The following is a 26,799-nucleotide window of genomic DNA, read 5'->3' as shown; positions in this document are numbered from 1 at the left end:
ATTGTGTATATATACCATTCGTCTGCTGATCCATTCATCTGCTGAGGAGCATCTGGGTTGATTCCATATATTGGCTATGGTAAACAATATTGCAGTAAACATGGTTGTGCTGGTAGCTTTGTTGTGGCCTGGTTTGTGGTCAATTGGATAAATGCCCAGAAGTGGGATTACTGGTGTTAGGAAAGTGCTATGTTTACTTTTTTGAAGAACCTCCATACTGTTTTCCAGAGTGGTTGAACAAGTTTACATTCCCACCAACAGTATATAGCATTCTCTTTTGGCCATATCCCTGCCAGCGTCTGTTATTGTTAGTTTTCTTGATAAAGTCCATTCTATCTGGGGTGAGAGGGATCTCAATTTGACTTACATTTCTTTTCTGGCGAGAGATGTTGAACACCTCTTCATGTATCTATTGGCCATTCTTACTTCTTTTGAAAAGAAAACCTCTATTCTTATAAGAAATGAATAAACACCTTGAAATCATTTATTAAAAAATGATGTGTAGTAAGGGCCAAGTATATGTTACCTGTTATTTGCCATGAGATACTGCCCATCGTAATCTCTTGACTATTTTCTTTCTTCTCTTGTTCTCTATATTATCTTCAGAACAAAATTTCTGTAATGCACATCTAATTGTCTAGTACTATTTTTCAGTACCATCTTTTCAACTTTAAAAATCTCCATGATTTTCTGTTTGTACAAAAAAGCATCATATTCATGAATGGTATTTTATACCTTATCATCTGTATTAGTTGCTTTTCTCATCAACATGACCAGAAAGCCTATCAAAACAACTTCAAAGAGAAAAGATTTGTTTTGGCTCACAGTTTGATAATTAAATCTGTGGTTGCTTGACTCCATGTAGTTGAACAGGACACATGGCGGTGAGTTTGAAGAGGAAGAAACTATTTACCTCTTGAAAGACAGAAAGCAGAGAGAAAAGATACAAGAAGTAGCCAAGACAAGATATAGCTCAAGGACCACTCTCCCAAGTGAACTGCTTCCTCCAGCTAGTCCCTACTTCCCAAAAATTTCACTGCCTCGGGGCTGGGAAGGTGGCTCAGTGGTAGAGCGCTTGCCTTGCTTGCCTGAGGCCCTGCACCACATAAGCAAAAAGAAAAAAACCGGAAGTGGCGCTGTAGCTCAAGTGGTAGAGTGCTTGCTTTGAGCTGAAGAGCTGAGGGACAGCACCCAGGCCCAGAGTTCAGGCCCCACGACCGGACCCCCCCCAAAAAAAAAAAATTCACTGCCTCCCAAAATAACAACAGGACCAAGTGTTCAAAACATGAACCTATGGGAAACATTTCATACTTAAGCCTTACTACCATCTGACCCTAACCTTCTTTGCTTAATTGGTTTCTGCATTGACTATCACTGGGTTGTACTTCAAATAGGTACAAATAGTTAACGTTTTGATGATTTGGCTGTACCCTTGCTTCTGCCTGCATCCCGCCACAGGCCTCACCCCTTCTTCAGGCTGCCTCCTCATAACTGGAAGAAACAATTATCCATGGTTAATTCAAAGATTCCTCTCATTCTACCCAGGCAGAGATTTTTTTGGTTCCGGTTTAATCATTTCTTTTAAACAGTTACCACTTTTAAATATTATTATTTCTTAAAGTTAGTTACCTTTGTCTTGATCTCTATCTGTGAGAACAGAGACTTTCCTTACTCGCCATTGTATATTGTCATGTAAGTACTCAGTAAAAACTTGTTGAAATGATATATTAAGATTCTGTTGTTGCTGGGTGCCAGTGGCTCACACCTATAGTGCTAACTACTAAGGAGTCTGAGATCTGAGGATGACGGTTCAAAGCCAGCCCAGGCAGAAAGTCCATGAGACTCCTAATCTCCAATAAAGTGCCAGAAAACTGGAAGTGGCGCCCTGGCGCAAGTGGTAGAGCACTACCTTGAGCTGAAGAACTGAGGGACAGCACTCAGGCCCAGAGTTCAAGCCCCACAACAACAAGAACAAAAAAATTCTATTGTAGGTTTTTTTCTTTTTTTTTTTTTCAATTTCAATATATTTTTTCTTTTCTATTCCAGGTTCTTGGCCTTATACAAAATATGAGTGTTTTCCAGTGTCCAAAATGTAAATACAAAACTCCTCTTTTTGGTACTGATGGTGCCAGGAAACTAGCACGGACCCTTAACCTTGACGTTCTAGGTAAGACCTCAGTGTTCCTTACAGGAGAAGTTGCAAAGAGAAAGTGGGGTGAGGCTTGGTGATTAAGAATGCTTTGTTTTAAATTATGTTAGTGTAGTGCTGTTCTGTTTTCTTTGGCTGTGTGTGTGTGTGTGTGTGTGTGTGTGTGTGTGTGTGTGTGTTCATACATGCATGTTGGTACAGGATCTTAATCTCAGGGCCTAGGTACTGTCCTTTTACTTTTCCCCTCAAGGCTAGCCAAGCTTCACTTTTGGCTTTTTGGTGGTTAACTGAAAATAAGAGTCTCCTGCCTGGACTGGCATTGAATCTTTTTTTGCGGGGGGCGGGGGGGGGGAGGTCCGGTCGTGGGGCCTGAACTCTGGGCCTGCGCGCTGTCCTTAAGCTCTTCAGCTCAAGGCTAGCGCTCTACCACTTGAGCCACAGCACCACTTCCGGCTTTTTTCTTTTTGCTTATGTGGTGCTGGGGAATAGAACCCAGGGCCTCAGGCATGCAAGGCAAGCACTCTACCACTGAGCCACCTTCCCAGCCCCTGGCATTGAATCTTGATCTTCGGCTGTCAGCCTCCTGAGTATCTAGGATTACAGATGTGAGCAACTGGTGCCCAGTACTTCTTTGGCTTTTTAAAAATAGGCTTGTCCTCCAGGCACCAATGGCTCACACCTGTAATCCTAGCTACTCAAGAGGCTGATATCTGAGAATCATGTTTCAAAGCTGGCCTAGGTAGGAAAGCCTGTGAGACACTTCTCTTATCTTCAGTTAACCAAAAAAGTCAGAAGTAGAACTGTAGCTAAACGTGGTAGAGTGATAGTCTTGAGAAAAAAAGTTAGGAGACAGCAGCTAGACCCTGAGTTCAAACCCAGGACCAGAACAACAACAAAAAAATATTGTCCTATCAACTATGATACTAATTTCTACCTCAGATAAAAATTGCCTGAAACTTCAGTCTTGAGATGAGAGTTTTGTACTATAAGTACAATGACTTACAGCCATGTTTTAAATCATTTTGGATGCTAAATTGACCATAAATACCCAGCATCAACAAATATAATTGATGCTATGCAGCTGTACCAGTGTTTGGTTTTGGAGCATATACAAAGAGGCCTTCCCAGTCAGGAATGTGTTGTCAGTCTACATTTTAGAATGACAATATTTACTGTTTTCTATAATCTTTTTATGTGTTTGCCATGGTACTACAATTTACATTATATATATATATATATATATATATATATATATACACACACATACATGTACACATTGTTCACAGTATATTGTTAAAGATTACTGTAAAAGGGAGAACTAAAATCATGTGTTAACTGGGCAAAGCAGATCTTTGGATGCAACATGATTTTTGAAAAATTCACAAGCAACTTATTGGATTTTTAAGAAAATGTGTATTGATAATATTGTGAATGAGTTTCTGTTCTGGTCAAAGGCAAATGTCAGTTTCTGAATAAAGGTTGCATGGAATGAATTATTGGTTTTAGATATTAAAGAATTTCAAAAAATGATGATAAATTTCTTAAAGTTAATGTTAAACATATTATGATTATTATGCATTTGTATTATAATAGCAGGTGAATACCAGGTGAATACTAATGATGTATTTTGATACATTGTCTAATTATACCCAGTAATTGTATTCTTCAACTGCTTTTCATTTAACTAACATAGAAAGTTCAATTTTCCAAATAACAGATTGACATTCATTTATATAATAAATTAGATGTATAATTATAATGAATTATTGAATTATGATGGCAGTATTAGAGTTCCTTGACTTACAAATGAGTGGCACAACTTTGTAAGTCATTTATTTAGGATTTGAAACATCTCACAGGGAAAGTCTTCAAATCTGCAACTCAAGTTTTAACCAACAACTCACAAATATATAATCGACAAAAAAATGTCACAAACTAGGTAGATAATACTATAGACTGCTATATTTAGCAGTGTTACAGGAAAGATAATTTATTCAGCTCCAGCTCAGGACCCCCTACCTGTTTTAATGTAGTCATATGGTCCCAAGAGGGGTCTCCCATGAACTGGAGCAGAAGATCTAATTATGTAGAGATTGGAACTGTAAATGAGGCACTGAAGCCAGGAAAGGAGCTCTCTTAGCTAATGTCACCTGAGAGAACGCCCCCCTACCCCCAACCCAAGAACCCTCTCTGGTCCATACTGATACCTGCCAGCCACTTAAGTTATTTCATCATTTGGGTTATATTTTAAATTAATTACTTGGTTAAATAGCATTTCAGGACATTATCTAATATTTATCTACAGAAACAGTTTATGCATTGTACTTATGATTCAGACCATGTTAGAGAAAACCCTTGGACCTATTCTGAGTCTGAAGTATACAATACCTCACCTCTTTCAGAGATAGTCCCTCTAAAGTACTTCTCATGTCTTGGAGTTCATTTTACTTAGCATCATCTTATATGGTCATATGTACATACCTATTGAGCTGTTCTGCTCATTTGAAAAGATTAACCTAAACAAATACTAATTATTGCAAATAAGGGAAACCATGGGACCTATGTTTCTTTGGGTCTGGCTTACTTCACTTAATATAATTTTTTTTCCACAAGAGGTTTTTCTTTGTTGTTGTTTTTAATGTACTATGTGATTTTTTTTGTTTCTTTTGTATGTTCTTCCCCCTATGGTCTATCCCCTGTTGTCACTGTATTTGATTTTGGTACCCTGGTATTAAATATACATTTATTTGAAGTAAGGATGAAAATGGGAACAACAAAATGGTGAGACAAAGGACAAGGGGGAAACCAATGCAACAGCAATATACACAAGACAATATGTTGGAAATGATGTGTACAACTTTGGGGTGAGGGCATGGGGGACAGAAAGTAGGAGAAAAATGACGGAAGGGTAACAAGTTTCACAAGAAATGTACTTATTACCTGACTTATGTAACTCGAACCACTCTATACATCACCTTAACAATAAAAACTAAAAATAAAGTACTTCTTACACCCAGGTTGCTCCATACCTTTGTTCCTTTCAAGATCCACTGTTATTGCATTACCACTCTTAGCTGTGCCCCCTCCTGGTCTACTCTTGAGTGTCTGTAGATAGGACTGTGAGTCTCTGGAGGATAGAAACAGTGTCACTAGGTGGCTATATAAAAGAGAACAATTTGCTTATTTTACTTTCGTCTCTGCTGTAGAAAAAAATGATTCCAAATTCCTTATTGTAATGGTAGTTCATACAGGGGGGGAGAATACTTTATTGATGACTAAGTGTTTTCTGTAATCTGTAATCTCTGTCCCTTAACAATTTCTTATACACTGAAGTTGATCTGTAGAATATACATCAGATTGACTGAAAAGCTAATCCTTAAAGGGCTACTGATGTTCATATAACTTGTTATTTGATTCTTGAATATTAAGGACAGACTTCAAGAGTTAAGATTACAGAACAGGAGGATTGTGAATGATCTGTCCCTGTGTACTTAATAATAAATTGTAGTATTTTTGTAACATATTTCTTCTGCATAGTTGGCATTGTCTGGCAGGATATGGAACAAGTTATTTGTATAAAAACATAAACATGTTTCAATAACATTTGCATGGATTTTGAGTGATTCTGAGATTATTGAGAACCATCATGAGTCATTTCCACTTAAAACTCTATTGAATTTTAAATCTCAATCTCTGAGAGACTTCATTTGTGATAGTGTGGTAAAAAGAGCATATTCACACTAATTTTTTTAAAAGAGTGTATTGAACAATGAGTCAAAGCATTTTGCTCTTAAATTCTAACACCTAAGAGTAATAATGTTCTTAGAAAGAACATACCACTCTAATAGCAGCCTGTTTGTTGCTATTTCCTATTATAAACTCATCAGGTTCACTGGCTGTCTATAATATTTCATAGATTAGTAAATAATCAGAGAAAAATTATAAACTCATCAGGTTCACTGGCTGTCTATAATATTTCATAGATTAGTAAATAATTAGAGAAAAATAATTTTGTCTGACAAAAAGGCTAATAGTTGAGATAACAGGTCTCACCTGCCTTTTAATAGGCCTCTTAGCTCACTTATCTGCAAACATCACAAAGACAATTTTGTTGTACTTTTAGGGGACTACTTTTCTTCTGTATCTTTTGCTCTTCAGTTAGGCCTTGTGTGGTATGATGTGTCCGTATTGCATACTACAGGGGGAAACCATTTGCAAATGTCTTGTAAGCTATTCCTTGCTGGAAGACCTCTAGCAAAGAATAAAACAAAGGCGTCATCCCTTGATTGGCTGCCACATGGCAGTTACTACATATGTAGTAACTATACCACCCTCAAATGGGAAATTTTGCACCTCGCTTCCATCGGAAATTCCTTTTTCGGACATTTGCAAATTGAAGATAATTATGAGTGGATGTAATTCAGATGGGTTTAGTTCAGACTTTGTTTCTTTCCTAAGATGAAATTGAGTCTCTGGTACTAATAGATATCTCATGGCTCTTGTAGGAGACATTCCTTTACACCTCAGTATAAGGGAAGCTTCAGACATAGGCCAGCCAGTTGTGTTCTCACAGCCTGAAAGTGATGAGGTAAGTTGTGGATTTTATGTTTTTTTTTTATTTCTTGTTGTAGACTATATGCTTTTTGATATGTAGAAAGTTTGGAAAAGTAAGCTTATCTGTGTACAGGGCAGATAGATAGATAGATAGATAGATGGATGGATGGATGGATGGATGATAGATAGATAGACAGACAGACAGACAGACGGACAGACAGACAGATAGATAGATAGATAAACAAGGATTCATTAACTTGTCCAGTGTTTACAAACTGTTGTTTGTAAGACTTGCTATTGGTGGCTAACAATATCCAAGTATATAGAATTATTGTTTCTGTTTTACAAATTCAGTTGATTGTTAGGAGATAAGAACCTAATGTAGTAAAGTATTAAGTTGGATAGATAGAGGACATCCAATTATTACAGATGAGATTTTCATTGCACTCATAATAAATATGACTGGGGAGGTAGAATGGAGACTAGTAGTGTTTCAGAGGCCAGGAGTGTCGGTAGATTTTTAGAGTTGCTGGAACATAAAATCTTTTAGCATAAAATATTTATTGTACTTCTTTTTAAAAATTGGAAATGAAATCAATTACATATATTGTTTTTTCTAAGTAGTATTTGCTATTTAAGTTGGAAACTGAGTTGTCATCTAGTACTTCGGTTTTGATGTAGTTTAGGACCCCTTTTCCTGAACATCAATCTTGCAATCATTTTCTTTTCCCCTCTTAACCAGTGTGCATACTTTCACTGTTATTTTGCCTATCCATGACTACCTTTTCATGCTAGTTTTCGTCCTCTACTCTTCTGAGAATTGGAAAATAAAAGAGCCAAATTTTGTTAAAGCTGTAGTTTTACATAAGTGAAGTTAGTTTTACATAAGTAAAGTAGCTTTATTATTTAGTTTCCTCATTCAGAGTCCCAGAGGTTCTTTCTGAGGGTACTGATAACTGAGTTGCTGGCAGTATGATCTTTGAGTACATAAAATATAAGTTACTGTAATGAGAGTTTTTCCTTTGTCTTTTAGGTATTAGAATGTTACATTGCCTTTTAAAGCTTTCTTGAAAAGTTTTCAGATATCAAAAACTATAGCCTTTTATTGATTTTATAATTAATGCCTGACAATCCCAATTACCATAGGTGTACTTCATATGTGCAATATTTGATAAACTTGAAAATTGAGCTTAAAAAGATTACACATAAGCCGGGCGCTGGTGGCTCACGCCTGTAATCCTAGCTACTCAGGAGGCTGAGATCTGAGGATCGCGGTTCAAAGCCAGCCCGGGCAGGAAAGACTGTGAGACTCCTATCTCCAATAAACCACCAGAAAACCGGAAGTGGCGCTGTAGCTCAAGTGGTAGAGCGCTGGCCTTGAGCTGAAGAGCTGAGGGACAGCGCCCAGGCCCAGAGTTCAAGCCCCACGACCGACAAAAAAAAAAGATTACACATATTTAAATTCCTTCTAAGAACAGATTATTTAAAGATACTCCATAGTGATTTCTTATGAATAAAAATACATACTCCTTTATTTCAATTATTATTGCATTAAGAAAAAATTCTTCCAAAGTAACAAACATTTCTGTTATATAACAGAAAACATATAACAATCACCCAAAGATATATTTTTAAATTCTAAACAGCAGTGAAAGTAGTTTTTGAAAGTATGTTTTTAATACTCTGATTTACATTTGCATAGATATCAAGCCTATTTGTTTACTATAGCTTAGGAGCATTTCTGAAAATCATAAGACAACCAGAACACTTATGATTTAGAATAGTTTTGATTTTGTGAAATTTCTTCAAAAAGGGTGAGGATTTCATGTACCACATCATCAGCTTTAAATATGAAGACATCTGATCAATTTTAAGATTTAATTAAAACCATAGAGAGGAGAAAATATGTCTTTGTTATTTTTCCATGGAAGATATTACTTTCTACTTGTAGGTCACAGGCATTATTATTCTTAATCAAGTCCTAATAATAATAATTACAGTGAGCTAAATATTATCAGGCCTTTTATTTATATTGTTTTCCGTCCTCACAGAAATTTAATGCAATAAGTAAAGAGTTGCCATATTGTAGTTGAGGAAACAGGCTCAAAGAAGTTAAGTATTTTCCCCAAGATTGCAGAACTATTGCATTATAAAATGTGATTAAAAGACAGGTCTCTTTTTGTCAGATCTTGGCTTCTTTCTATTGTATCATCTTCAGGGTCCTATACAAATAGCAACAATTTCTTCAGGTTCTTTTAAGAGACTGGTACAATGCTTAAGTGCACTTAATATATTATCTTGCTTGATATTTAGAGCCTCCATTTTCTCAGATGAATAGGCAGAGCTTCATTTATGTTAAGGAAGCTTGTTCAAGATAGTACTAAAAGCCAGTTCCACACTTGGCTCTGGTACACAGCCCATGCCTTTATTTCCCAGTGCAGTACCTACTGAGAGGTTAGTCCCGTGTGTTTCTGGTGCATGGGTAAGAAATGTTGATGTGTATAGTGGCAGAGTAAAGCATGGAGGGTTTGTAGGCTTGAGAATTGACTGTATGTGCCAAGGTACACTCCTCTGGGGAATTGGACTTCTGTGTTGGATTCTCAAAGGAGATCTCTGCATAGAAGGAAATGCTCTAAATCTAAATCATCATAGGGTTTCATTACCAAACTTACCATCTCAAGCAACTTCCCTAAACCTCTTGAACTCTTGTTTCCAACTATAAACTGATGCCACAATGAGAATTAAAGTGTAAAACAATGCTGAAAAATGCTATAGAATGCAACTGTACTTACTACTTTCTGGAACTTCTTGTATTGTAACACTGAATATTTCCTCTTCCCTTTATTAAAGGGGTCTAGTCCACTAATACCCTAACTCTCACCTAGTAATTGATACTCTTTGATGACATTAAAAATTCAGAGTAGCAGAATTTGAATCACACAAGTAGAGTTCCAGATTCTATTTGTTAACTCCTAAATGTTAGGAAGCTATAATTATGTCCTAGAATCTGAATCCTTCTGGTTAGACTTGTAATGAATCCTACTTCCTAAGAATCCTGTTCCATTTCCCCTTGTTGCTTGTTAATGGCAGAGCAGATAACTAGAGTCAGCTAGACTATCTGTGGTTCTTAGTAGCCTAATGTAAAGATCTAGAATAGGAAGGAAGGGTTAGTCTACATAGAGTTGAGTTGATGGAAAAAGAGAAAATCAATAGTTTGAGAAATCTGTCCTATCTTTTATCCCCTGAGAAACAAGCAAAAAGATCATGTGTTTAAGGCCAACCTTTTCTCTATAATGAGACTGTCTCAAAAAAGAACTTAAAAATCTTAATTATTATACTGACTTTATGAATATGATAGGAGAAGTAAATAATACTTACACAGCAGGTATTTAAAAATTCTTAAAGGGTAAAGTCATGTTCGTTGTGGACATTGAGTTGGCTTGTGGCCCGCTCTGACTTGGGAGCTGACCTCAGTAACTCAATGTACTAGGAATCCCGAGATAAAGAGGGTATGAAGAATGTAACACTGGACCAGAATTTGTTCATGGTATTCACCCCTTGCCCCCAAAAAAGAAATGCAACCAAAAACCAGAGCTTGTATTGGTATTACAAACCTCAAAGAGAATGAAGAAAGCTCTCTCAGAAGGTAGACCACAGGATGGTCAATACAATCCTCCTTAAAATGTCACCTTTTATGTCTGGACTCCATTGCTAGTTTGCTAGCACTGGGATTCGAATTTGAAAAAACAATAATGGCTAATACGAAATCTTTTTTTCAGAAAGTTATCTTCCATATAATTACCCTCCAAATAATTTAAAATCTCTCTCGTCTGCCTCACCTGTAATATACACAGAATTGTCTTCTCACTACTGAATTTCCTCATCCTACCCAGCCTTTTTTACTACCAAATACGCAGGCATCTATAACAAACAGTTCAAGAGTCATTCCATGTCTGCTGGGAAATCTATAGAACAAACGAATTTGTGCTTTTTTCAGGCCAAAGCTTACCTGAGGGTTGCCGTGGAAGTGGTAAGAAGATTGCCACCACCTCCAGAATGATTCCCAAGTGCCCTGGATAGTGCCTTGATCATAGGAGGACCTTTGGAAATGAGTAGTGTGATAGGTGGACCCTGTACAAATTATAACCATAATAGTTTCCTTTTATTTCTAAGGAAATAATACCTTATTTCAGATTTGATTTACTAAGCTATGACTTGTGTAATTTGCTTTGGCCGCATGGGCATTTGAATTCATGACTTTGTGCTTGCTAGGCAAGTATTCTATGCACTAGAACCATACCCAGCCATCACAAATACAGTTTTCAAGTATCCATGTTAACTGTTATACTTTGGATTTTAAAAAAAAAAGCTGCTATGGATCAACTACGCCAAACTGCATTTTATTTTATTGATCACCATCTTGAGAAATCACAATTATTTGATGTTATAATACCAGTCTGGGAGAAAACTCTTTTGCAGGACCACAGTTGGTCATGTAAAGAACTTACTAAACTTGTGTATGGACATAAATGTGTCACCTCTCACTGGCATTTGAATACTATGGTCTAGGTTTGAATATTATTATGGTACCATGTTAAATGAGAATGAACCTATGCTTCTTCTCTAGATGGGACTTTACCTCAGCTTTAATGAATCTGAATCTCCAGGGTGGTACTTGGGCATATTTTTTTAACAATGATTTTGATGATGGCTTGGATTATAATGGCAATAATGATAATAAATATTAGTGTTTATCAAGTATATTTTGTGTGCTTGTAATCTTCTATTCATGAGTGAGGTTATACTGTTCATTTAATTTTTTTTTACAAATAAAGAAATGGAGGTATAGGAAAGTTAAATGTTACCAAGGGTTACCTTTTCTAATACATAATAAAGCTGGGATCCAACCACTTGGGTATTTGGATATTGAATTCCTCCTTTTGTGTACAAATGTGCATTTTTCAAGTTCAAAGGAGAGAAATATTTATTTTTGAGATCAAATTTCCCCTAACCTTCCTTTTATGACATTTCATGAGTTCATGCTTCAAAGAATACATCTTGAAAAACATGTATGTTATTTAATTGAAGCTCAGAGTGAAGGATGTTGCAAAGTCAAGAAGCAAATAGTTGTAAAGTTGTAGGTACTGATTGGAGTTAATCCTCAGTTACGGAAAGTCTTCTGTGACCTTTGGCTCTTTTATTCTGTAGTTTTCAGGGAGAAAGTTAGAATTGCCATCATTATGAAAATATTTTCACACAAAAACCTCTACTTGATATTGCAGCCTTATGTGTAATACCCAAAACAAACCAAAATTTCTTCAGCAAGTGAATGGTGGAACATCCTGATCATGAAACCACAATTTAAAGTTTAAAGACAATGAAACAATATGAATTCCAGTGAAGAAGTATGCTGAATGTCAAAGCGATCCTATAAGAATACACACACAGGGCTGGGAAGGTGGCTCAGTGGTAGAGCGCTTGCCTTGCATGCATGAGGCCCTGGGCTCGATTCCTCAGCACCACATAAGCAAAAAGAGAAAAGCCGGAAGTGGTGTTGTGGCGCAAGTGGTAGAGCGCTAGCCTTGAGCTGAAGAGCTGAGGGACAGCACCCAGGCCCAGAGTTCAGGCCCCCATGACCGGACCCAAAAAAAAAAAAAAAAAGAATACACACACAATTTCATTTATAAGAACACATTTCTGGCACTATGTTAAGGAGGCATAGGAATGGAAGTAAATGTGGCTATAAGAACAATTTGAGTGATCATAGTGATGATGAAAATATCCTATAACCATGACTGTTTTGTTACATCTTTGTTTTGATAGTTCCATGTTACTGTTGGAGCAAACTGTGTTAATATAGAATAGCTCTGTAAGAGGCAACTTAAAAGATGCTTTTGCCAGGTCTTGTGAATTAATTAAACTTCTCTCAACTCTGTATCTGTGCCCTTTATCTGAGTTATTCTGTTTCAGTCAACTTTATAATCACTATGGACTCCAAGGAAGACCAGATTCACAGATAAGCATGTTATTTAGAAGGAACATCACCCTTTAGACAAGCAATGTCTTCTTATCTTAAAAGCAAGAGCCAAAATTCAGGAAACCATCTTGTTTCTGTTCTGTTCCAGTAATAAAGTGATAACTTTTTACACCTGTGACTTGAAACTGTTTTAGCTATGCATACCTTTCTCATTCCCTGTCCTCAGTCCTCCCTATTTCATCTGAAGCAAGTGTCTACCCTTGGAAGAGAGCTGAAGATGAACTGAAGAACTGCCTTCCCATAGCGGCCATGTAATAAATCTCCTTCCCATGTCTTTTATTTGGCTTGTGGGTGTAAGTGGTTGGACCTAATTGAGCCTCCTGGACATTGGATCTGAGATCTAAAAGCCTGGCCTTCATTCCTTCTTACAATGCATGTAAATCTACTGTTATCCCAAAGTAAAAATAAAATTTTAATTAAAACTGCTATATGTGAACCAACATTTTTGCATCAAATTATTTATATTGATTTACATTGTGAACTAAAGCCTTTGTGCCCACAGTAATCATTGTTCATCACTGAGAAAAAAATAATGTAAAGAGATAGGTATCTGTTTGTATTTTTGTTGTCTGTTTAGGAAAGCTACTTAGATCAAACTTAACTTTGAAAAAGAATGATTTAAGTAAACTTCACAGCTGCATAAATTTAATAGACCTAATGGAGAAATGAGAAAAAGTCTTTACTCACAAATATATGACTACGGGAAGATCCAAAGTGTGGATCTTCTTCTGTGGCTCTTCACTTCTAGTGAAGTTCCCTTTACTTTTACTACGGATGCTGCAAGGAAAATTTCTGTGTGATTGGAGAATGTTTGCTGCTGTTGCAGTGGAAGCTGTAAACAGGAGAACTAAGCTCATTCTAAAAATTTGCCCATAGCAGGCTTTGTTAAGTTTCAAAGATACACACTTACACAGCTTAGTCTGCTAGTTGCTGAGGGATGATATTTATTGCTCATTTATCATGTTTCCATAGAGTGGAGAGAATTAACATCCTACTATCCTAGAAGGGAATTAAGCTCCCTCCCTCACTCCACTCTCCAGGAAGGGAAGAATTGACTTATGAGAAAATTTCTGCCTGAGGTACTCTGCATTTCTTTTTCAGCCAATAAATAGGCTTTCTTAGGTAGACTACAGGAAAATAAGAAGGTGTCCATCTTTGCCTTGGACACCTTTCTGACTTAGCTGAGGGTATTTTGTACTTCATTATGATCATACATCTGCTAATCTTGGTTTTGTCAGTACTGAAGCTATAATTTTTTTGGGGGGGGGTGTCTGGTTGTGGGGCCTGAACTCTGGGCCTGGGCGCTGTCCCTCAGCTCTTCAGCTCAAAGCTAGTGCTCTACCACTTGAGCCACAGCACACTTCCAGCTTTTTTCTTTTTGCTTATGTGGTGCTGAGGAATCGAGCCCAGGGCCTCAGGCATGCAAGGCAAGCGCTCTACCACTGAGTCACCTTCCCAGCCCCCTTAAGCTATAATTTTTACCCTTACATGAAGTCTGTGTCTCTCAGGTTCAAACCTAACCCTACTTCAAGAAAAAGAAAAGAAAATCTCTTCATAGAATCCTAGCAAGTCAGAATTGAAGAGTATATTAGTGTTTGGACAGTCCCTCCACTCGAAGCATGTCTAATAAAAAGCAAATTCATCAATGGACAAAACTTTGGTTAGCTGGTGGAGGATGTTATTCTAAAGTGTATTACATATGCAGTAAAACGAGACATAAATATACACACAGTGGACATTCATGTGACTACAAACCAGGTTAAAAAGTAGAACACAGCCATCCTCCTTGAAGCTTTGGTGTTCTCTCCCACTTGCGACTTCCTCCCTTACAAAGTTAACCTGTATCTTTATACATAATTTTGCCTCATATCTAAATTTTGTATTTAATGAAAGTATGCAGTAGATATTCTTTTGCGCAATATTGCCTGCTTTTGCTCTATATTGTTTATGCCTTGGCCACTTTTTCTATGTATTGATTCTATGACCCATGTCTCTTACTGTTTGTTACCACGTATTGAGCATTTTCTTTAGAGTATAATGAGTATACACAACTTGCTTCATTTGGATTGACACCAATATTTGCTCCAAACATTTCTGTACATGATTTTTTTTTTGGTGTCCATGTACTTAGGTGTTTTTTTTTCATTCCTTCTACGAGAAACACTGGTACTTATTTGCCAACACTTCACTGTATATTTATTTTGCATTTTCCTAATTACAAATGATGTTGAACAACTTTACATACATACATATATGGGCTAATTAGATATCCTCTTTACCTTGTCATACTTTTTGCTCATTTTTTATTGTATTATCAGTGTGCTTATACATTCTTGATAGGAATCCTTTGTCAGTGCTATGTATTATACAAACTTTTGCCTGTCCCTCTCTTGGTGAGAACTTTTGATAAATGCAAAATTTTAATTGTAATGTTTCAATTTTTTTATTTGATTTTTACATTAGACATCAAGGTTATGAAGCTATCATCTACTCTGGCTTGGATATGATGTATTCCTTGAAGGCTCATGTGTTAGAAGGCAATGGAATCTTTAAGAGGTGGTCTTAGTGGGGGGGTTAGGTCTTCAGGAGGATTAATGCTTTTCTTTCTAAAGTGCACTTACTCACAGGATGTTGTAAGAGGGTTGGTTTTACAGCATATACCATTCACCACTTCTCTTAATACCACCCACTATTCCTGCAGTTCTCCTGCTGTTGCCATGCCATCCCAACCAAAGCTGAGCACATCAGTACTTATACTCTTGAATCTCTACAACTGTGAGCTAAATAAATCTCTTTATAACCTACCCACTTTAAATACTTTTTATTACAATTACACAAAATAGTCTAAGACATCCTATGTTAACTTCTGGATCTATAATTGTTTGCCTCTTAGATTTTATTCTACAGTACATATTGAGTTTTTGTTACTGTGCTCTCTGATGCCACCTTCTGTGTAAATGAAATGTCTGGGTCTGTTTCTGGCCTCTATTCTATTCTACTACTTTATTTATTCTTGAACCAGTGACTCACCAACTTATTCTCATCATTATGTTCTTCATGAATGTTTTTGCAGTTTATGATTCTTTGACTTTCCATATAAATAGCTTGCAAAATCCAAAAGTAACAACAAGCTACTGAAAAGAATATGTTTAGTTTGACAGGATAGAAAAGACTGGAAAGCATATCACATCCACACTTAGAAAAAGAAACACTCTGAGCTACAAAATCATAACTTTTCTGAAACCCAATAGAGAAGTGAAGTTGCAGTATATCCATGAAGCCTGAAATGCAAGGAAAGGCGATTACCTCCAAGGAGAAAGAGTATGCATGTATTGTCTTACTTCTGGAAAAACACAAAGGAAAGATTCCAAGCAAATTGCAAACAGGTAAGTAAATAAAGTGAAGTTTAAAAAAAAAAAACAACACATTGCTAAAAACTGAGTGTAGGGTAACAGGAGAATGTGGGAGATGGGAAATTTGCCCCATCCTTGGAGTTAAGGATGCCTAAGAACTGAGTGCAAGGCAGAGAACTGAGGAAAGCTTGCTTTATTGGTATCGGCTTAGAGGAGGGGAGAAACTACCCTATGAGAAAATTGCAAATCACAAGCCCCACAGGGTGGCTGTGAGGACAACAAACCTTGTTGTATTAGGGCATTGATGAAGACCCACTATGACAAGAAAGAGAGAAAAATAGAAAAATCCTCTTCCTGATGGAGAAATGAGAAGGCATCCTGGTTCCAGGCCGTTAAAGATATCTTTAACATTAAAATATGGATATGATCTCTGAGATAACTTATTTGCGAATATCAAGGGACACTGAGCTTGCCTAAAGCTGAGGCTAGTCCATAACAACAGAACTCAAGATTCCAGAGCAAAGTAGCAAGCACTAAGTATCAAGGCACAGCAGTCCAAAGCTGGGCACTGGTGGTTCATGCCTATAATCCTTGCTAACTCAGGAGACTGAGATCTGATGATTGAGACTGAAAGTCAACTCAAGCAGAAATGTCCACAAGACTCACCTTCAATTAAGCAGCAAAAAGCTGGAACACCTGTTATGAACATTAAAAAAAAAAAAAGGCCTAGCAAGAATTCAAAGCCCTGAGTTCAAGGCTTGATACCAGCACTAAAAAGAAAAGAAAGAAACATCATTCCACTGCTGTATAAAAGGGCAAAAATGAACAGAAGTCAAAAGCTAAGAGTTAGGAAGTTAAGAAAAATTCTTTGGCACCTCAGTCTACAAGTTAAGCACATGATAGGACTAGAGTGATTTGGGGCTAGTGGTTGACTGAAGGTAACCATAACAACGAAGCCTAAATAAGGAGTTCCTGGCCAGGTTAACTGTCCTGAGTGCTAATGTTCTAGTAGAAAATGATATGTGCCCACTTCTAACTATAAATGCTATTTTACTCCATTAACTTTTATTTTACTTCATTATTAAGAGAACAAAAATATAATAAACAGGAAAAACCAACCACCTATCAAGAGAGAAAAAATTAATAGAGTAAGATAGATGATCTATGAATTGGTATGAATTTTAAATATGTCAGTTTTAAATATGTCAAATGTTCAATGGACAAAATCTTAGGGCAGATGAGGAATTTTAGAAGCGAGATGGAAACGCTAAGAACAAGTAAAACTGTAAGTTTAGAAATTAAAAACAAATAAAAACAGTAACAGATAAAGTATGCCTTTGGGCTTATCAGTAATCCTGATACAGATAAAGAAAGAATCAATGAACTTGAAAATGGGTAAATAGCACCTAAATTGAGGTAGTACAAAAAGTAAAAGTTTAAAAGCACATGCTATAGTTGAGAATACATTGGCATCTCCTATGGAGAACAGAGGAATACTAGAACTGATGAAACACTTAGAGAAATAACTCCTGCCAATTTTCAAGAGGTATCAAACCACAAAAATCAGAAAACTCCAAGCAAACTTTTTTTTTTTAAATCTAGCTACATCATATTGAAATGATTGAAAATCTTAATGATAGTAAAGGAAAATATTTTATATTACATTCAAATAAATCCAGCAAAACTACTCAGTGAGGTGCTAAGATGAACAAACAAAATTGTTCGCCCTGAATTCCATTCCAATAGAAATAACATTTAAAAGGGAAAAACTTCAGACAAAAGCTGAGAGTGCTCATTAACAGCAAACTATGCTATAAATATAGTCAGAAGGTTTCCAAGTGGAAGGAACAAAATATCACAGAAACTCCAATCCATACCAAAAAACAATCCCTGAAATCATTATAGTCATGATTAATAGTAAATACAAGGACTACTGCCTTAATTTTAATAATTCTAAGAGATAAATTGACTAAATGAAAAATAGCAATGTAGCCAGGCGCTAATGGCTCATGCCTGTAATCCTAGCTACTCAGAAGGCTGAGATCTGAGGATCGCGGTTCAAAGCCAGTCCTGGCAGGAAAGTCCGTTTATCTCCAATAAACCACTAGAAAACCGGAAGTGGTGCTGTAGCTCAAGTGGTAGAGCGATCGCCTTGAGCTGAAGAGCTGAGGGACAGCACCCAAGCCCAGAGTTCAAGCCCCACAACCAAAAAGAAAGAAAAGAAAAATAGCAATGTATTGTGGGTTTATAGAAAGTATAAACATAAAAAATATACCAACAGGGGCTGGGAAGGTGGCTCAGTGGTAGAGTGCTTGCCTTGCATGCATGAGGCCTTGGGTTTGATTCCTCAGCACCACATAGACAGGAAAAAAAAGCCGGAAGTGGCACTGTGGCTCAAGTGGTAGAGTGCTAGCATTGAGCTGAAGAGCTGAGGGACAGCACCCAGGCCCAGAGTTCAGGCCCCATGACTGGCAAAAATAATATTAATAATTAAAAATATATATACACATTTATACAAAAAAAACACAAAAGTGAGGTCATATTTAGAATGTAATTTGTACACTTAATTCTTACATGTGAAGTTCTGATACGAAATTGATATGTTTGAAAGTAGACTAAATTCAAAGCTGAAAATTACAAATCTTAAAAATAAACAGTAATACATTTTTAAAATAGTAAAACAGTAGTGGAGATAAAAAATATTAAAAAATTGTCTAAAGCAGGAAGAAAGAGGTACAAGGAAAAAAGAATACAATATAAAATAGATTGTAATCTAAATATGCTTGTAATTTAGTAAACAAAAATATCCCTAGATTGTCAGATTAAATTAAAAAATACCCAATTGTTTATATCATGGAGCCTTTTTTATCTCCTTCCCTCTTTTCCTTCTTTTCTTGCTTCCCTCCTTCCTTCCTGTCTTCCTCTTACTATGTTGCCTAGATTTGTCTTCCAAGTCCTGAGTTCAAATGATCTTACTGCCTCAGTCCCCTGAGTAGCTAGGAGTAGCAATGCCATCACACCTGGCTAAGAAAACTCTTAACTATAAAGGTGAGAATAGATTACAAGCAAATATGGAGGCAATAGATGATGTAAACATTAGTCAAAGGTGAGTATACTATTTTCAGACATTATAGACTTCAGATCAATAAATATTACCAGTGACGAAGAGAGACCTCACATAATCATAAAGGTGAATTTGAATAATCCCTAAGTAATTAATAGTGCAAGAATAAACAAGAAGACCAAAAACAATAACCATTGATATTTCTGTCACTCCACCCGTAAACAGCAGAATGCACATTGCTTTCTTGTATATGTGGGACATTTACCAAGACAACCTCATTTCAGACCATAAAACATACTTCAACATATTTAACATCAGATCATGTGAACTGTGTCCTTTATCATGACAGGATTAAACAGAATCCAATAATTGAAAGGTATCTGGAAACTCACAACTCTGTGGGAATAAAGCAATTTTTTGTCCATGAGTCAACAAGGAAGACAGAGGGCAAATTATATCTTGAACTAAACTAGTACAAAACAAAGCTTATCAAAATTTGTGGGATGCAATGCTCACTAGGAATTATAACCCAAAATGCTTATTTTAGAAAGGAAATTCGCATATCTTTGAAGTAAACTCCACATTCAGAGCCCAGAGATAAAAGAGCAGATTAAACCCAAAGCAATGGAATCTTAAACAGAAATCAATGAACCTGAGAAAAGCAATTGAGAAAATACTGAAATCAAAAGCTGGCATTTTGAAAAGATCAAGAAAATGGACAAACTTTTAGCCAGACTCATTAAGAAAGCAGAGAAAGAAGACATAAATCACAAAATCAGAAATAAAAGGGGACAGTGTCAAGATTTTACCAGCAATTTAAAAAGACAATAGGACCACAAACAGCTTTTATCATAAAACTGACAACTGAGATAGAATAGATACATGCCTTGAGAGAAATGGTCAAAGCTAACTCAAGAAATAGATCACTTGAATAATTATAAATGACTTAAGGAAATTTAAATTAAGAAGCAAAAAACAACTCCATCCCTACATGCCTTCATTAGAAACATGCACCCAACATTGAAGGAAGAAATAACAGAAAAATAATACAAAATCATTACCAACTCATTTTATGAATCCACCATTCACCTAGCATTTGACCCTGGGACAGACAGAAGACTATAGCCAAAGATTCTTCATTAACATAGATACATATCCTCAGCAAAATATTATTTAACTCAACATCATAACAATAAATATTATGACCAAGAGGCCTTTCCTCTAGGAATGCAAGATTGGCTCAATACTTGAAAATCAGTCCACCTAAGCAGCAGATTAAAAAACTATCTAAAGCAGAACAGACTAAAGAGGAAAAATAACATTTATCTCAAAAACCATATGGCAAAATTCAGCCTTCACCTATAAAAGTTCTCAACAAAGTAGAAATAGAATACATTTTCAACCTGTATTAATTCAATATAAAACTAGAGATCTTACCTGTGTAACAGAGAATAAAGCAAAAACATATGCATTAAGAAAATATAAAAATTATTCACAGTATTATCTGTGGGGAAAAAAGATAAGTTGAACTAGTAAATGGAAATAGAATTGTGATATACAAGGTCAGTGTACAAAAATCTATTTTATTTCTGAAAAATAGCAATGAGCAATTAAAATTGAAAAGGATATAATTTACAATTATAAACCTCTTCTAGAGGTATATACAAAAGTATATACAAGGAAGTGGCACTGTGGCTCAAGTGGTAGAGCGCTAGCCTTGAGCTGAAGAGCTGAGGGACAGCGCCCAGGCCCAGAGTTCAAGGCACACGACTGACAAAAACAAAAACAAAAAACAAAACCAAAAATAAAAAACTAGTTTAGGGGCTGGGAAGGTGGCTCAGTGGTAGAGCGCTTGCTTTGCATGCCTGAGGCCCTGGGTTCGATTCCTCAGCACCACATAAGCAAAAAGATTATTTCTTTGTTGCCTTGTATGTCCCTTTGTTGCTTTGTATGTCACAGTATAACCCCTGCTTTCACTATATTTGATGTCGGTATAATTTGTGGAAGAGAAGGGGAAAAACAAGTCGTTTAAGGATACAGGTGGACCCGTTGCAACAATGAGAAGTACAAGTTATCATGTCGAAAACGAACTTTACGACTTTGGGGGGGGGGGGGGGGGGGGGTGGGGGGGGGGTGGAGGAGGCTGGTAAGGGATGTGAAGGGTAAACAAAGGAGGAGGCTGCAATGCTTGATAAGAAATATACTCATTATCTTGCCCATGTAATTGTAACCCCTCTGTACAGTATGTTCACAGTAAAAAAAAATAAAGAAAAAAATAAAGAAAAAGAGCTGAGACCCACGACCGGACCCAAAAAAAAAAAAGGAAAAAAAAAGTATATACAGGGAAACCCCCATGGAATATTCACATATGAATCAAATAAAATATATAAAAGATCTGTTATGCTGACCACCACAAATCACTAATGAAAGGGATAAAACATGTAAAAGAGATGAAAGAAAACACAGTGAAAGTCACCATGTCTGTTATTGGAATAATGATATTGTTAAGATACCTGTTCTCTCCATATTGAACACTATCCAGTGCTATCATTCAAAGCATAGGAGATATGTTATTGAAATTGGCAATTATTTCTAATTTTTTATGGAAATTAAAGAGGCCTGGAATAGCCCAGAGTACAACTTTGGGGGTGGAGGGAAAGAGGGAAGTTGGGGAATAGACTAGTAGTTAACTGAATATGCCAGTAGGAAAGAAAGTTATAGTGAGAAGGATGGATTTAACAGAAAATGAAATAAAAATATTTTGAAAAAGAAACGTTTAGAAGTTATAGGAACATTCACCTATTTGATTGGTGATGGCTTTACCAGTATATAGATTAGCTATTATTAATCAAATATTGTAAAGTTTATTGCCAACATAGTGTCTAGTATCATTGTCGCCTTACTTCATCCTTTATCATGCTGTATTCTACAAAGGGTACATAAAACAGAAAAAGACATAGAAATGATTGCATACAAGACATAGTAAAAACCTCTTGTTTCCAATTCTTGGAGTTCATTTTGATATGCTTTAAAAAGACTAAACAAGCTGGACGCCAGTGGCTCGTGCCTGTAATCCTAGCTACTCAGGAGGCTGAGATCTGAGGACCACGGTTCAAAGCCAGCTCGGGCAGGAAAGTCCGTGAGACTCTTATCTCTAATAAATCACTAGAAAACCCAGAAGTGGTGCTGTGGCTCAAGTGGTAGAGTGTTCGCCTTGAGCTGAATTGCTGAGAGACAGCACCCAAGACCAGAGTTCAAGCCCCACAATTGACAAAAAATATATGTATATATATATAAGGAGACTAAACATAGCTCCCCTATAGCCCAGTAATCCCACTCCTGGACATTTACCCAAATGACCACAAACAAGGTCATACTAAAGCTACCAGCACAGCCATACTAAAGCTACCAGAACAACCAGCATTATTTGCTATAGCTAAGATGTGGAGCCAATCCAGACGCCCCTCAGTAGATGAATGTATCAATAAGATGTGGTAAAGATACACAATGGAGTTCTATGCTTCCATCTGAAAGATTAGCATTGCCCCATTTGTAAGGAAATGGAAAGACCTGGAAAAAAATTATATTAAGTGAAGTAAGCCAAAAAAGTAGGCAGCATGGTTTCCCTCATTAGAACATGTCTATGATAGTCTTAATAGGGGATCTCAATAGCCCAAGAACTGGAAACAAAGGTTCTTATTATGTCCTGTATGCAAGATTTGTTTGTTTGTTTGTTTTTAAGTTTTCTGCACCCTTTGTTTAAGTATAAGTTTGTATAAGTTTATCCAATCCATGGAAGGGAACAGGAACAGCAGGACAAAAGATGAACTAATGCAAAAATACTCACTTGACCTATGTTGGAAATGAGCTATACAACTTGTGGAGGAGGGGTAAGCCGGATAAAATGAGGGAGGGGTAACTATTTAAAAAGAAATGTACCATTACCTTACCTGTGTAACTGTAACCACTCCCCATTCATCACCTTTACAATAAGGATATATAAAAAAAGAAAATTTTCAGAAATTATATGAATATTCACCAATTTGATATTCATGATGGTTTCACAGATACATATAAGCGATTATTCAAATGGTATGCCTGTAAATGTGAGTAGTTTATGGTATATTAGTTATAATTCCATGAGGCTATAAAATGATGCATTAATAATTTTCTTTCTAATACTGGATTATACTTTTATTTATTCATTTTTTTTTGGAGGTCCGGTCTTGGGGCCTGAACTCTGGGCCTGGGCGCTGTCCCTCAGCTCTTCAGCTCAAGGCTAGCGCTCTACCACTTGAGCCACAGTGCCACTTCCGGCTTTTTTCTTTTTTGCTTATGTGGTGCGGAATCAAACCCAGGGCCTTATGCATGCAAGGCAAGCACTCCACCACTGAGCCACCTTTCCAGCCCCTGGATTATACTTTTAAAAATAGTGTTTTGCAAGTTTTAACCCTTTAGAGTACCTGAAATGCCACAATTTCCATTTATAATTATTTTCAAATATTTTTCTTTCTCCAACCTTCTCAACTAATATACTTTATTGGAAAAATTCTATGAATTGCCTCCCATCCATTTTCTGGTTAGTTTAAGTAACTACTCCCCTTTAGATTCAGGTTGAAATTCAAAATATATTCAGTCAATTTATTTGCTTTCTTTCTTTACCACTTTCTGGTTTGTAGTGTAGAGTAACAAATTGGTTTCACATTTAAACTTGCTTTAAATAATTTGGTTTAAAGTTTCCATAGAGTATAGTGACTCTAGAACTTAGTCATAAAACATTTCCCTACCCAGAAATTCTTTTTTAAATAACATTCAAACTTCATCTCCAGTTTTAAGTTTCTAGAGCCTTAGAAATGGTGTTGTGCCATATTTCGAACTTATTGAACCCTATCTCTTTTTTTGGGGGGGGGTCCGGTCATGGGGCCTGAACTCTGGGCCTGGGCGCTGTCCCTCAGCTCTTCAGCTCAAGGTTAGCACTCTACCACTTGAGCCACAGCGCCACTTCCGGCTTTTTTTCTTTTTGCTTATGTGGTGCTGAGGAATTGAACCCAGGGCCTCGAGCATGCAAGGCAAGCGCTCTACCACTGAGCCATCTTTCCAGCCCACACTATCTCTTTTTTGCATGAATGTCAGGGTGCTAACAGAAAAGTTGATGTGGAGTTTTGTTTCATTTTAATTTCTTTCCTTTTTTTTTTTTGGCTTATTTTAGACAGTGCCTTATTATGTGGCTTAGGCTGGCTTAGGCTGGCTTCAGGCGGTTATACTGCTTCATCCTTCTGAGTACTGGGATTAGGCATGCACCTTCATGCAAGGCTAAAAATGATTTCTTTTTCGTGTGTGTGTGTGTGTGTGCGCGCGCGCTCCACAGTCCTGGGGCTTGAACTCAGGGCCTGGGCATTGTCCCTAAGTTTTATTGCTTAAGGCCAGTTTCTACCACTTGCGACCTGTTACCTGGCTCAAAAATGATTTTTAATACAAAATGATGTTCTTGAATTAAAAACAAAATTTCTATATTTAAGATACTGTTTTCCTGCTGATTTTCTTCTTTAATCTTATAAAAATATTTTAAAACTTCATGGCTGTTATTGTTTCATCATAAATTCCTTTGGCAATTTTATATTGTAAGATACTTTGGGCCTTGAGGTTAACATTAGTTGGTGTGTGTTTGTGAATGTGTGTGTGTTTACTGAAGCTTGAGCTCAGGGCCTGAGCTTAGCTTTGTCACTCAAGGCTGGTGTTCTACCACTTGAGTCACATTAACCACTTCTGGTGGTTAATCCTAGAGAAGAATTTCACAGACTTTCTTGCAAAGGTTGTCTTTGAACCACAATCCTCAGATCTCAGCTTCCTGAATAGCTAGGATTATAGGCATGAGTGCCCTTTTTAAAATTAAATATATGAAGCATAATAATTTTCATTTTTATTTTAATTGAGAACTAACATAGAAATAATAAATACATCTGTTTCAAACAAGAAAAACATGGGGGGTGGGGGGGGTGGTACCAGGAAGACTCAAAGCCTCATACTCTTGCTTCATTTTCTTGCTCATGGCTGGTGCTGTACCACTTGAGCTGCCTCCAGTGCCCATTCATTTTACTGGTTAATTATAGATGGGGTCTCTCAGACTTTTCTGCACAAGCTGGCTTTGAACCATTATCCTCGGATCCAGCCTCCTAAGTCGCTAAGATTACAAGGATGAGCCACCATCACATAGTAAGAAAAAACATTTTAGAGTATGGGTGTTGCATCTCTTGAACTGTTGTTTAAACATTGTCTCTCCCACTGTGCCTAATGGATTTAATTATGGTTCACCCACTTGTTTCTTGATCATCTCTTCATATGAAGAACTATACAGTTAACTTGTAAACGACCAGGAGAACATGCTATTAGGCTGTCTTTGCTGATGAAGGTATTTTCTAATTATGTTGTAAGAATCACTTGTAAGTAAATTCCATTAAACATTGGCCTTCTCTTGTAGCTCACTAATCATAGTTTATCTCAATCAAGTGCATCCGAAAGCCAACACATCCAAATAAAGGACTTTACTGTGCCTAGACCCAGAGGTTAGCAATAGTACTTCAGACTTAAAATGTATTTAGCATTCAAAGGAACAAATAAAACAACCATCTTCAATTCTTTTCCTGACTATACTTGCCCCTAGGGAGTGCATACTTAATTTAGCATACTGTCACAAATTAAGTAAAATTTAAAATTAGTGTCCAAATTTGACTTTTAGTACACTAGTTGTTTTAAGGAAATAGATTAGAGAATTAAAGTGGAGACTCAGGCTTGAAGAATGGTAGTTGATTGTGAGGAATTAATAGGAGGAAAGAAATGAGGAGGGTCACAGTGAGCTGAAAAATATCCTTGTGGGGGAGCTGTGGAAAAGAGCCTGCTCAGCAGTATTGTTTCATATTTATAAGTATGGATAATTGGATGAGAAAATGGGACTGATCAGAATGCAGAAAACCTTAAATAACAGGAAGATTTAAGATTTTTTTTTTTTTTTTTGGTCAGCCATGGGGCTTGAACTCTGGGCCTGGGCGCTGTCCCTCAGCTCTTCAGCTCAAGGCCAGCGCTCTACCACTTGAGCTACGGCGCCACTTCCGGTTTTCTGGTGGTTTATTGGAAATAGGAGTCTCACGGTCTCTCCTGACCGGGCTGGCTTTGAACCGCGATCCTCAGATCTCAGCCTCCTGAGTAGCTAGGATTACAGGCGTGATTGAGCCACCAGCGCCCGGCTAAGATTTAAGATTTTTAAAAAATATTTTTATTCTTAAAAATACTTTTTATTCTTAAGCCAGATACAGTGGCACATATTTATAATCCCAGCACTTGAGAGACTGGCAAGAAAATCTGAAGTTTGAGGCCAGCCTATATTATATAGTATACCCCTCCAAACACACACACACACACACACACACACACACACACACACACACACACACATGAACAATGTATTCCTTTCAGAATTTGAGGCAAGGGCTGGGAAGGTGGCTCAGTGGTAGAGCGCTTACCTTGCATGCCTGAGGCCCTGGGTTCGATTCCTCAGCACCACATAAGCAAAAAGAAAAAAGCCAGAAGTGGCACTGTGGCTCAAGTGGTAAAGCGCTAGCCTTGAGCTGAAGAGCTGAGGGACAGC

At 36.9% G+C, this 26,799-nt stretch overlaps 1 protein-coding gene across 4 annotated transcripts in view; it reads left to right on the top strand.

Annotated features, from left to right (window-relative positions):
- The window catches only part of Nubpl (nucleotide binding protein-like), a 240,289-nt gene extending 227,434 nt beyond the window's left edge, over positions 1–12,855 (top strand). For 3 of the 4 annotated variants that reach the window (XM_013033465.1, XM_013033467.1, XM_013033468.1), the window contains 3 exons: positions 2,047–2,167; positions 6,655–6,737; positions 10,701–11,464. In XM_013033465.1, the coding sequence (XP_012888919.1) occupies positions 2,047–2,167; positions 6,655–6,737; positions 10,701–10,763 (267 nt within the window). In that variant the 3' untranslated portion in view covers positions 10,764–11,464. Of the gene's footprint in view, positions 1–2,046; positions 2,168–6,654; positions 6,738–10,700; positions 11,465–12,673 lie in introns of those variants that run through there. The other variant, XM_013033466.1, reaches the window with a different exon arrangement.
- The last annotated feature ends 13,944 nt before the right edge of the window (positions 12,856–26,799 follow it).

This window comes from Dipodomys ordii, unplaced genomic scaffold, assembly GCF_000151885.1.
Source record: "Dipodomys ordii isolate 6190 unplaced genomic scaffold, Dord_2.0 Scaffold168, whole genome shotgun sequence".
Lineage (NCBI taxonomy): Eukaryota > Metazoa > Chordata > Mammalia > Rodentia > Heteromyidae > Dipodomys > Dipodomys ordii.
Note: the sequence above shows the minus strand (reverse complement) of the source record. Positions and strands in the feature narration are given on the sequence as shown.